The sequence below is a fragment of the Clavelina lepadiformis genome, chromosome 7 (assembly GCF_947623445.1).
Source record: "Clavelina lepadiformis chromosome 7, kaClaLepa1.1, whole genome shotgun sequence".
NCBI lineage: Eukaryota > Metazoa > Chordata > Ascidiacea > Aplousobranchia > Clavelinidae > Clavelina > Clavelina lepadiformis.
In genome coordinates, this window is record NC_135246.1 from 12,866,095 (window position 1) to 12,879,492 (window position 13,398).

The 13,398-nt window shown below is 35.1% G+C and overlaps 1 protein-coding gene and 1 long non-coding RNA gene across 3 annotated transcripts; one reads left to right on the forward strand and one right to left on the reverse strand.

Moving 5' to 3' along the window:
* Window positions 1-5,225: 5,225 nt before the first annotated feature.
* On the reverse strand, window positions 5,226-13,357 carry LOC143465557 (sialin-like). Of its 2 annotated transcripts, none has more exons than XM_076963918.1 (10): window positions 11,471-13,357; window positions 11,229-11,378; window positions 10,449-10,679; window positions 10,193-10,367; window positions 9,899-10,020; window positions 9,600-9,761; window positions 6,953-7,193; window positions 6,553-6,686; window positions 6,344-6,458; window positions 5,226-5,377 (listed from the first exon to the last, which is right to left on the reverse strand). In XM_076963918.1, exons 1-10 carry the CDS (start codon window positions 11,498-11,500, stop codon window positions 5,325-5,327), a joined length of 1,413 nt encoding a protein of 470 aa, XP_076820033.1. In that variant the 5' UTR covers window positions 11,501-13,357; the 3' UTR covers window positions 5,226-5,324. The 2 variants fall into 2 exon arrangements, with proteins under 2 accessions (XP_076820033.1, XP_076820032.1); XM_076963917.1 differs by having other exon boundaries at window positions 6,944-7,193.
* LOC143465563 (uncharacterized) lies at window positions 9,279-10,345 on the forward strand. The gene is made up of 3 exons (XR_013118632.1): window positions 9,279-9,437; window positions 9,946-10,040; window positions 10,207-10,345. It is a non-coding gene; the product is annotated as an uncharacterized LOC143465563 (long non-coding RNA).
* Window positions 13,358-13,398: the final 41 nt, after the last annotated feature.

Genomic DNA, 13,398 nt, shown 5'->3' on the forward strand with positions numbered 1-13,398 from the left:
AATAATGCTTCCAGTGCTAAAACTTCTTAATTTATTTAAAACATTTTTGGAAAATTACAGCATACAGTTGTGTTTATGTTTTCAAAGTTTTTGCTGTATACCAATTTAAGTGAGGTTTTCCTTGTTTAGTTTTTATGAGTATTTGGACTTACATAATTTTTATTTTATTATTTTAGTTTATGAGGTTTCCCTTGTTTAGTTTTTATGAGCAATTTGGACTTTTTCCAATTATCTATGCTTTCTAATTTTTATAATATTTATTGGTTTTTAATTTAATAATTTAGTCTACTTGATGTTATATAAATATAAATACAATAGTTTAATTTTATGTGAATATCCTTATCTTTCTCTTTAAGTAAATTTGTATAATTTAATTCATGTTTACATCGATTTTTATGAATTTATTTAAATTCGTTTTAGTTTTTTCAAACTTACATGAATTCTCATCAATCATGATTTTTGCAATAGGTAAAAAGTGCTTTCACAAATAAACCACGTAAACTGCGATTTAGTAATCAAGAAACCCGATTTGTCCGCAAACTTGTTGCGGTCGTTACATGTCTCTTGATGCCAGATCTTATACCGATCCTAATTGTCATTGATATTCCCAGCTGAGATTTTTGCCTTTTTTCTGCCCAAACATGGTGCTGTTTACTGCAATCTAACAAACAAAGAACGTGGTATAACGCCTTGGGATATTACATTTACAATGTAACGTTATACAAACCATCTAGCATGTATTTAAACTTGTAGCGCTTATTAACGATACGTACGATTCTTCTGCAAAGATACTAACTGGTGTGAGTACATTGGTCGTCTTTTTAAGTTTGCCTGCAGCTTTTTTGCCTTCATTGCTTTCATCACTCTGCCTTTTGCGCTTATGTTCTGTAATTTTCAACGCTAGCACCTTAAACTAATTGTTGTGTTATTCAAATTCCGCCAACCTAAATATACACAAAATCTTTCAAACGTTTTCGGGTCATCTCAAACGCAAAAACTGAAATCAAAATTGCAAGATTTTCCGACACAGATTTCCTTTGAAATAATGTCACTCATGTAAAGCAGTATTTAGTAAAAGAAATCGCTTCGTTTCAAACAATTCCCAGATTTTTAGAAACAAATTAGAACATCTGTGACGCAAGTCGTACTTTAAAAACATGAGCATTTACACTTGAACTCAAACTATGTTTTTATGTTTATATTGTTTTTGAAAGGTTTATATGAGGCAACTTTCACTAATACGCAATGAGATTGACATACATTTTGCAATGAAAAATAATATGACCTCGCTCGGTGGTTCCCAAAGTATGGATTACGACCCAAACAAGGGTCGTGAAGGGTCAAAAAATGGGTCGCGCTGAAGCGATGCAAGCCTATGTTTGTAATGAAATACCGTACATTTTTTCATAATGAGTAAACCACAATACCACTTTTTGTCTATGTCTGTCTGTAGTGTATAGGTACTTGAGAAAAAAGTAGATTGCTGACATTGAAAACAAACTTAGCAACTTACTGCAAAAAATTACCCATACACTCATTATTTTTTCGTGTTAAAATACGCTGTTTTAGGCTTGGGTCGCGATATTTATCAAACTAAGATTTGGGTTGCGCTCAAAAAGTTCGAGAACCGCTGACTGGTATAAAGAGCGTGAGAGCATTGTTTAATCCTAAAAAACAGCACGAACACTACCACCACTACTTCTTTGTTTCGCATCAGACAGGTTCTGACGTAATTAACGAAACACATGACTTCTAAGAGGTTAAGTTGCACGGACTCATGATTTTTGCTTGCATTGACGAAGAACGCATTACTCAGTGCATGTTCGCCAAAAGATATTTCTGTATTATTATTATGGAAAGATCTCAGTTAAATTGCTGAAAAAGTTGTATCTAGATTTTGTGATAAACTTTTACCGGACGAAACACCGACAAATACATTGATTGATCAGACAAATAACTAAAGACGATATTCTAAAATTTAGTGTGGTCATTGTTTTTCTACGTTTATCCCTTTTGGCTTATTCACTCTATCAATAACATCATCTTTTATTCAAACGCCTGCCGTCAAGCTTGTTGATTCAACTATATGACGTCATATTTGCTCTCACCTTGTCATAATTAGCAGCAATTTTGCGATACATTTTCAACAATAAACGTTTAGTCATAATGTACTGTCGAAACATTTTTTATATACTGCCTGCTCAACTTTTATAATTATTTTCGAATTTGGTCTTGTATAAAAATCTAGTTAACAACGTTTTTTGACGCTTTGGGGTATTACGTTAATAGCATAATACAGCTTTCAATTTGCTGCTCCGATTACTTACATGCAATTCTTCTGCAGATATACCACCTATACTGACAACTTCGGCTGTCTACGTCGGTAGGCATACATCGGTTTGTTGCTTGTTTTTACATTTTAAGTGTTGTTATAGGTTCGCTCGTTGCATTTAACATTCCTCGGTTATAGCTTTCAAAACTATCTTCGTGAAATAATTGAACTGTTCTTCGATGGCAATGAACGTTGACTGTCTAAAATCACAGACCCATAAGCGTTTTTTTGTTTCTAAGAAAATTGTAGCCTACAGTTATTCGAATACCGCCAACCTAAATACACAAACATTCTTTCAAAGAACTGAAGCTGAAACTAAAATTGCATAATTCTCCGAGACTGATTTTCTTACAAATTTTGTCTTTCTTGTTTCCAAAACAATATTTGCTAAAAGAAATTATGGCGTTTCAGGCAATCATCATTTATTGCGCAGAAAATTAGAGCAGCCACGAGTTAAGTCAGAGTTTAAGAACATAAACAATTGCACTTAAAACTGTTTATCAGTGGTATGTAGGACAAAAATCTAATTAGGACCAAGTAATCACGGATCTAAATCAAAAATTTCGATGCGTATTGTTTTACGCATTCTCCTTCTCCTCATCTTGCGTGTTTGGTGCGGTAACTGGCGTAAAAAAGATCGGACATTCTTGAAATTTGGTGTGTAGATGGGATTTAATAAAATCTCGGTCAAGTTCGTATATGAACATGATCACATGACTATGTTTTGGGGAATCTCCGACAACTTTTAAATTTTGGCATTTTTCGCCAGTTAATAGCTCCTTTATCTTTTATCGGTTTGCTTTGAAACTTTACTGCTTTAAAGGTACTTGATCCCCCAACATACCACTATAATGACGATCACATTCGGTCACGTGACAAGGATATTTAGGGCAATTCATTAGAGGTGTTTTGCTAACGCCACAAATCTCACGTTTTCTTGCATAGCTTTTTGTGGAGTCAAGATAATTTATTCAAAAATCGTGGAAGTAATTATCGTTGTCATAGAATGGGTGGAGAAAAAAATTCTTTCGTCACTTGAGCATAACTATAGAAAATCGACTTTACATTCCCGGATTTTACTTTAGCGTTACTCAAAAAACATTTTCGGTACAGCACTGAAACTTTTTCGATTGTTAACCTGTTAACTCCCCATCTAAAAAAGGACGGACACTTACATTAAATCACGTGATCTGACAATAACAGCCCAAAATCGGGCTTAAACGTAAATTTTTAGATTTTGAAAATAATTTTTTTACTTATTTTGTAATTTTAAGCAAGGCTATTTCTTCTAGCAGACGCACATCCTTTAAAAGTGTAAAATTTAACGCACTTACTTATACATTTAGATGAAGTTAAAAGCGGATTTCCCGCTTTAAAATTTTTTAATTCTTAATATTTTAGCGGTTTTTGCGTCAATGTCCTTGTAACTTTATGGGTTTGGGCGCTTTGGGCCAAAAGCGATATAATGCTACTCAATATAGTTCAACCTTTAGGTGATATTTTCAACTTTTAAACCATAGGATAGTAATACTGAACAAAAATAATATAACCACACATATTTTATTAATCACGTGACTACTTTTATCGCTAGTCGCCAAAAACTTTGAAAAATAGACATTTTCGTTGCTTCATAACTCCTTTATACTTTAAGATATTCCCTTCGAATTTCATTGGTAGATGGAAAAAGTCCTCGGCAATATTTAGCTAAACCGACAACTTCATTTAAACCCGCACTACGAAGTTGTGAGTGAAAACGCTAGGGCTACTTCAACCATTTTCGATATATTGGCTAAAACACGTAGCTTAAAGTCTATCCACCAATCTTGTCCAACTCACCTTAAGTATTAACGCATACGATACCTCTGGCTTGATGTAAATCGAAATATATGTTAACGCCTTACATTAAAGTGAGTGGCAAGTCCAAAAACAATTTGCCCTTAAATCAAAGAGTAATTGTTAGGAAATATACTGGTGAAAGGATTTTTATTCGTACTAATATGTAGTGGTTAGAGGCAGTTATTGCCACTAGTATTAGTTATTAGCAGTTATTTGTACTACTAATATTATTGGTTCTTATTACGTAACAATAACAGAAACATAAGTGACGACTCTGGTCTTTGGACCAAGTATGAACAGAATGTTTTCTGTGAGAGACAAGTAATAGTAATAGGCATGAACATAGCGTACTTAAGTGTATAACCGGAACATTTTGCGTTAAATAAACCTAAACTATCTTATTGTTTTTGTATATGTACCGGACCGGTACATGTAGAAGAGATGCAAGTCTGCTGTCCGGAGAATTTAAAAATGGCAACAACCTTTTGCAAACAGAGTCTTTAAGATTAGCTGGCAATAGTGGAGATTTGAGTTTTTCAGTTGTTCCGTTGCGTTCCACTACGGACAAATGCAAGCGGATGTTACAATATTTTCTCCTTCAACTTGTTGCATCGCTTCCTTCAAAGGCAATGGCACGCTCACGAGCTTGCTCAATGCTAAATAATCCTGATTTGTTATTTTTTCAAGTGACTGGATCAAGGTGAGAGCTGCGTTAACTTCTTCGTGATCCTTTAAGACACTTTGCAACATAACAAACTGCGAATTCCATTTTGTCACATTCTGTGTTCTTACAGTTATTTTTTTATGTTGCAAATAAGAGGTAGCATTTACAGATTTTCTTACCGAATTTACAATTTTGGCCACCTTTGCCAACGTAAGAATTAGCAAACTCCGAATCTTGCAGACAATCCTTAATACGAAATTGTTGCGTAGGCTATGAGCAAAACAGCTTACTCTTTCTTGTAAGTTAGCGAGAAGAGCATGTAAATCAGCACCCTACACAGTTCACAGTTCACTTGGAACTGTGTAAAACTTCATCAGTTTTAACCCATAAAGCCAAAGCAAACATATATGTAATTTAACAAAATATGAATATTTATTTAGGATTTCTGAAACCATTATAGCGGTAGCCTAATTTGTAACAAGTGAAAATTCATTAAGTTGTTTGGTGCAATTTTTCGGTTTCCCTGCAGAAGATTTCTTTGTTATCTGCAAGAAAAACCAGTTTAATTAAATGCAGTTCGTTGTACCTGCAGTTTGCTCAATAACTCACATAAGGTACCTGTACCGAATAAGGCCCACGTAACACTTTTTTGAAAATAACTCAAGAACCATAAATGAGAATAGACTGCAAAATCGTATTCTATTAGTGAGGGTATATGACTACAACATATTAAAACCACAATACCTGACTACCCCCCAAAAAATTTTATAAAGAAATTAAAAATTCCAAAAAATGGGCTTTATTAGGAGCTCCTAATAAGGCCCACCAATTTTGTGAGTATTTTGATTCAAAACATAGTAATAGACAACATATAACATTATTAGAAATTTCACATTTTAAGTTGTACAAACATTTAAAAAGATTCCACTAGGCGCATCAAAGTAACTGCAACAATTTGCCAACTGATGACTGGAACCACTCTTGAAGTCTGGACATCAATTAGCCAAGCATCTTGTATGGGCCTTATTAGGCGCATGTGGAATCCACGAAAAAAATGTCACATTTTTATCATCAGAAAAATTTTAGCAAAAAAAGTGCATTATCCTTTTCAATACTAAGTTGGTTGTTACATGAAAACTTCAGCCGGCTGACAACAGTTCATTTAACCGGCCAAATTCTCACTTACTTTTTTTCTAAATTAACAAAACCACCTTAACTGCAAATATCAAATTTTTGTTGTGCTCTAGCGAATCGGTTGATCACGTGACAAGGATGAAATCTGGTAAACCATCATGAATTTATATTAGTTTTTATGTAGGAACAAAATCTTTCATTTATTTGCACGGGTTTGCAAAATATGAGCAATGGGCCTTATTAGGGACCGGGCCTTATTCGGTACAGGTACCTTATATATGACCTATATATACCTATACTATAGGTATATCGTACATATCATATACAGGTAGGCCTATATTGTATAGTGTATTGGGTCCACTGCTAAACCCGGTTACCTTTTTTAGCCCACGTCTGTTCAACGCCAGACCCAAATATAGCGAAAATTAATCCTCCGGTCAAATTAATACCAAAAGTTAACCAAAACAGGTTTTCCCAAAGAGCAACGGATTGCTGAAAATATAAACTCGTTTGTTGAAATAAAGTTTTAGCAGGCGTAATAATATCATGTTTAAAAAGCGGCCGTTTATAACGTTGTTGGTTTTACCTGGTCGGTTATCATGTAACCAGCGGCAAAAGGCCCCAAAAATCCCATGGTGTTAGCCATTGTGTTAGATATTCCAAAAACTATTCCGCTGTATCTGGGTGCAACATCTAGTGCTGTAGACAGATAACCAGGGTCTGAATAAAAAAATGACGAGGTTTGTTAGGAAAAGAATGAAAAAAATATGTACCAACAGATGTGATAACAATCAGTATACTAATTTTAGCGAAAAATTTTTACGATCACTTTTAGAGAATATGTAGTATAATGAACATTAATTGATTTATGGCCTCATATCGTATGTTTAATAAACTATCATATTCCTTGCTGTTTGTATGACTGGGTATATATTTTTAAAATAACTTTTAAATGAATGACAACTTAAACAAATTACAAAACTCACAATGAAGGCCGCCGATTGCGAAACTAATTGTGAAAAGGCTAATCACCACAAAACGATCTCTTCCCGTATAACCACTTAAAACTGGCAATACTCCAGATACTAAACAGCTTGTTAATGTGTTTATTTTCCTTATACGTGTAGTGGTCACTATTTTGTGCTTTCTCAGTAAGTCCGTAGTTTGACTGGCCAAAACAAGCACAAGCCACTGTGTCAAGAATGGAAGGATCATCACTAGTCCACTCTGTAAAATAATAGCTTTCCCTCGTGCTTACTATTAACATTGTAAGCTAAAAGTTACAACTTTCGTCTAAGGCTCTAAGCCAATGGTTCTCAACCTGCTTCGGACCGCGTACGACCGAAGTCTTTTACTAGCACTATACGTACCACTTGTTTTCACAAGAACATAATTTTCTCAAATGTAGCTATGGTTGCTAAACCACACAAATGAAGTTACAAAAAAAGCACAATTTAATGCGAGGTGTACAACTGTTTTATCTTCACGAGCTGGTCTATACGGCCTGTAACCTTGCCAACAGAACTTATAGGAAACCATGTCGGGGACGCGAAAAATGGTGGTACTGGAAAATAACGGTAACCAATGTTTCCTTTCAAATTTGCAAGTATACGTAGTACATGTAAAATTATAATCTGTGCATTACAATTAATTATTTACAATATATGTATGTTATATTATGTAATATAAAAAATATACTCTTATTCGCCTTCATATCATAACGTCAAGCTATTTCTTATTTTTTCCGTTTCTGTTATTATCGATTCTCGAAAATTATTAGTTTATTTTTCGCAAACTGTCATTGTTATTGACACGTGATGTTAGAAAGGTAGTAACAATTAATAGACATTCGAAATCGCATCACTGCAAGCCTAAACCAAATATCTTAAGTCAACACTTATTTTTGTTTCATGTTAAGTGTTTTTTTACGTTTTGATTTGCTTTGTTTGTAAAGTAAAATGGACTCAACTTGGCAGGTTATATGCTTTCGCTGTTATCTTCATAAAATTGCAGACCGTAAATTTTTAAACAGAAATAGTGCGTTTATAGCAGAAGTCAAAATGATTATCAGGCGACTTTATTGAAAAGCATATTTAAGGCGGTTGTACACATAAAACGATGAGATTTTAAGTGCGTAATTACGTACGTAAGTGTGTAATTTAATTTAAATAATTATGTGCGTAATTGTTGTGATAAAAATACGTAAGTCTTTTAATCTTGCGATTTTTAATCATAGCAAAAACGTGTTTCGGTGTTATACATACACCTAATACGATTCTCCTAGTTGAGTCATAGCGTTTGCTGTTTTCAGCCAGTTCCTAAACTTATAAACTGAGTTTGTAGGTTATAGGTTAGCAAGTATAGGAACAGAAAAAGTTAAAAAGGTGATCGCCAACAAACAAAATTTTTTAATCTCAAAATTCATACATTTACAGTTTGGAAAGGAAAAACTGATTTTCGTCATATTCCACTACGGTCATTGTCCAGGTGCAACAACACAATTCCAGCTTAGCTACATGGCTCCTGATCATATTCCCATGTAACGGGGAAAATCAATAGCTGAAGAACGATGGTGTACCTATTTAGGATTGTGTTGAAGTTGGACAAAAATGGTTTCAAACTTTTCACGTTTGCCAACCCGACGCAAAACAAGCAGAGCCCAATAGTTTTATAGTTTTACGCATCAAAAAAATGTTAAAACATCTCGAAATTAATCAAAATCTCATGTTTATACGTAACCTGTACAGTAATGGCAATTTATGGCTTAAAATCTTGAAACGCCGTGTACAACAATTATGTAACGCCATATAACCTGCCTATTTTATGTTTTGCTTAGATCCGTCAAGTAAGCCGGGGCGGGGTCCTACTCAATTCATCCATCTTGGAAGTAATACATTACCCCATGCAACTTGTTTTTACACTTCAATTAAAAAATAAACAACTCTGTATCAACAACTATAATACGCCATTTGATTTGTAAGACGTAAATAGTAGATACCATCAAAATGTTTCTTTCGATGTTGATTGCTAACCAGAACAACAAGTAACATGTTTGTTTGTTGACCAGCCCATTGCTTTTTTGACCACGCTGTTCTTTCTTTTATAACAGTGCTTTCTGGAGCTGAACGTCGCAAACGGTTGAAGGCGATAAGGAGTCAGATAAGAAAAAGTGCAATATGAACGAAAAGGAATGAAGACGTAAAAATGCTTACGGCTATAAAAATATTGAGTTTGTGGTTGGCTAATGCCCAATGATCCTTTGCCTCTAAATACGTTAGCGCTGAGGAAAACGTTAGTGGTCAAGGTCGTGCACGTGGAGGCCAGGGTCAGTTAAGCATTTTACACTAAACTTTATCAAATAATCCGATCACATGCTCGTGTCACAGGGTTGAGAAGCACTGGTCTAGCTATAGAACTTAACTATCGTGCAAACTTGAGCTTATGGGGAAGTTCGCACATGCAGTTATCTCGGTAAAATCATGTTTAAATTTTTGTGTGAATAAGAATATTTGTACAGTAAATAAGGATTATAACTTTTTTGCTAAATATGTAGAAGCCGGAATTTTATTTGCCATCACACTTTGGAGTATATACCGTATGTATGTATTTTTCGTAATACCACAGTCTACCTACCTGAGTTATATCATAATGAAATACTTCGGCCATATAAGTTGGTAATATGGCAGCAAAAGTGTACTGGAACCAAGCATCTGCTGAAAGACTCGCAAATAATGCCCATATGCATTTGGAAGAGAATATTGCTTTCCATGGAATTAACTTTGGCTCATCGCATAACTAAAGTCATGTGAAGTCGATTTCAAACGATATAATTCAAAACAAACGATACGTTACTGCCTTGGATACAACACATGAGATTTTTCATCAATGCAAACAGTTGTTAGCAGCCAACATATTTACAGTATTATACCTACCTCTCTTTTGCCAATGCTTTTCTCAATGAATGCTCTTTCTGTTTTAGAAATCCATTTGTTGCTAGATGGAGTGTCAGATGCAAAGATAAGAAAGAAGATTAACCAAATCAGAGTCATGCTTCCTGTATTTAAAATTATAGTGGTAAGCTGTTTGCAGAAATGTTTATGGATAGATTGTTCGGAATACCATTACTACTTACACAAAAGTGAGTAAGGTCACCAACAATTAACTTAAGTATTTTTGTATCGTTTTATTACACAAGCAATAGGTTTCGCTGCCCAAGTCTGATTAACCTGTAATGTAATAGGTGGCCTCCCAGCCTACATTATGTGCAATTACGCCTGCCAAAGGATATACAACCAATTGACCGAATATCATTCCGGATAACCCAATTGAGTTTAATATGCTGACTTCTAAAGGCGGTGCCCATTTAGACCAGGCGTAGTTGAGAGCAGGAACAGTTCCTCCCTATCACAATTCATTTACTTTAGCAATACGTTTATGTAAATGTGGACTATTAGGCAAGCAACAATAGTTGATGTCAGTAACCTGAAATAATCCAAGAGTCGCCCTACAAGCAACGGCAAAGTAAAAGTTGTAATAAGCTACTAAAGGAAATGTTATCGTGAGAACACTTGCAACAAGCATGGTGATCGCGCACAAGTTACGAAATCCAAATTTGCTTGCTAATATTCCTCCAGGAATATTTGCTGCTGCATACCCATAGTAATAGGATCCGATGAGAATACCTTGTTGTTTGCTGTTCCAGTTAAACAGCCCCTAAAATAATCAAAATCTATTAAGCGAATAATCTTACGTTCTGGTTTGCGACAATTGTGTTCAAGAAACCTTTACCAAGTGTAATTACATGTAAAAGTAATTTTAATCCAACTTCAATTGTTTGAAGTTGTGAGTTTTGGTTCAGAACTGACTGAACTTTCTGCATTTGTGGAGTTTGGTCTAAAACCATTTATTGCAACATATATTTTTCCCAAACGTTTATCCTGTTTTCAGCTTATCATCCGATCGAATTTTTTTCTCGTTACAAAGACGTAGTTGCGAAGTTTTTATACCATTACCTGTGATCACATTGCGAGATTAAATTATGTTTGCTTAGCAAATAACATTTCACAAAGTCAAAAACCTTCAACGCCAAAACAGGAAAATGCTGGCATGTTTTATTACAATTGAGTATTTACAAGTGAGAAGGTACGCGACTTCAATGTGAATAATGCTCACGTTTTTGTCGTTATAGTATGGGACAATTTCTTAAAAGACCAAATGAAATTAGTACAGCAAAGATATGTGCATAATATTCTTATTACTTACTGTTTGTGTTATGTTGTCCTGCGTTGTGTTTATCATCGCCAGTATTGTAACATTTATGTTGCTCCGCATACAGCTGACGTTGAATAATCCAAAGAAGGCTAAAACGGCGAGGACGTACCTCTGCGGAATGTAAAATCCCTCTTTTCTCACCTTAATATCAGTATTGTGTTAATTGCATAGCCTTTGTTAACATAATAGAGCTATATAGTGAATACATAAGCTTATAGGAGTAACAGGTATACCTCTCTCAAGACATCGTTTCCGTCGTTCATACCAGAGCTGTAATGTGGGTATTAATATGATGCTGATGATTGATCTTATAAAGACTGTTAAGATTAGGCTGTGTGCCACTTTCAGGCTGTTGGATATGATGGCCCGTTTACAGGTTATTGCTTAGCGCACTGACAAGTTATCCTTCGCCAGAAGTTTGTTATGCTTTTCTTAAAACCTGCCCGAAAATAAACTTAATCACAATGCATAACTTTAACTTAACCTTATCTGAACCGGGTGGGCGACATCACTATTTTAACTATGTGTGGCCGACACTACACACAAATTTTCAATCGTTAATTACTCGAAAACTATGCGTCGTAAACTGATCGGACTTTTACATGTTAGTAGCAAAAACATCTGGCTTCCTGTATACTGCATAATTGTAAAACTAAAAGAAAGTGCATTTAGTGTAAATTAAGTATTTCTACAAGTGATACATTTCTGGAAGTTTTTGTTTGTTAAGCCCTGCTCCCGCTGTGCTTAATTGCCTAAAAAACCAGCTGACCGCAAGAAGAGAAAACGAGAGTTCAGTTAGTTGAGTTAGTTGTGCATGAACGATTACCGGTAAACGAAAACGATACGCTTCAAAGCGCTCGTGGCAGCAGCAGAGAGCAAAATTACGAAAATATGACAGTAACTCAAAAATTACAAAATCAGACTTTATAAAATAAATATGGAAAGATAGCTGAACATTTTTTAAGAAAAGTGACCAAATTTTAAGTTTCTACAGCAAACAGTGCAAATCTACGCCATGTTTTGCTGTGACTGTGACGTGCAGGGTCGGCCACACAGAATGTAGATAAGGCTCCCATATTTACAAGTTGACTTTATTAGTTTATCAATATAATTAGTAGTCTGCGGGGGAGCAATAGCGTGTTTGTTTCAATATTTACTTAATTTTGACCGTTGTTTCACTCTAAAACCTTTTTGAAAGCTTCGGAGACACTTTAGTTTGTCACTTTATAGCATTGGACACTGGTGGAGAAAACATCTGTATGATTGTGTGCCTCGAGTATATCCAAACTTAAATGTACAGTAAATCCATAACAACGCGGTTTTGAGACTGAATTGACTTGAAGATTTTGAACTTTTCTGCATATCCTACTCTCTTTCAACAAGTTTTACATTCGTAAGTTTTACGCGAACGCGTTTGATGAAAATTTAATTGTCATAAAAATGTTGATTCTCTGCTGAAGTTGCTGTTTCTGTCCTATCGAAGCTGTTCGCTCGATGCAGCGGTTTTCTTCTAGTGACATACTGATGAATCCGTATGTCTATGGAATCATTAGGCCATGCAAACATTTTTTCAGTAAGTCAGTGGGTCTACAATTATCATCCAGATTAATGTTGCTGATTGTGCAAAATACAGTTGTTCTCAGTCACATATACGATGCTTAGCGTGTGCTTGTGTTATTTGAATAAGACTTCGTGCCGCCAAAAGTTCTTCTTATTAACTCTTGCCTAACACGTAATATAGCGCGTTTTACAACCTCCACCGCAATGCACATGCAGTAAACTTTGGGGTACGTGTTCGGCGACGATTTACTTTCACGCAATACATTTACTTTACAGATTTATCGAGCTCATTTTAGTTTAAACTTTGCTTGCTTTGACACACTTCCATTGTAAACTTTTCAACCTCATTATTGTTTCGACTGTTGCGTTCGTGTCAACATTCCTATACACGTCGGTCAACTTTTTTATAAGCGTTTGTTCCCGTCTACTTTTCTGTTTACGCGTCCTACGTTCTTATCTCGTGTGGACATTGACTTTCTTGACCCGACCTTTAGAGAATTGACTTCATTGCAGTTTCTTCAACGTGGTTAAAAAAATATTGACTTGACCAAACGTTTCTACAGGGGTGGGGAATTTTGCTGATGTTTCACTTTTTTAATGT

Bases quoted from the DNA above. Each gene is read 5' to 3' on its own strand.
- LOC143465557 (XM_076963917.1), bottom strand. From the start codon at position 11,500: ATGAACGACGGAAACGATGTCTTGAGAGAG. The intron at 7,194-9,599 runs GTAGGTAGACTG...ATTATTTTACAG, and splicing joins TTCATTATGATATAACTCAG to AGTGGACTAGTGATGATCCT. The intron at 6,459-6,552 runs GTAAAACCAACA...TTATATTTTCAG, and splicing joins GTTACATGATAACCGACCAG to CAATCCGTTGCTCTTTGGGA.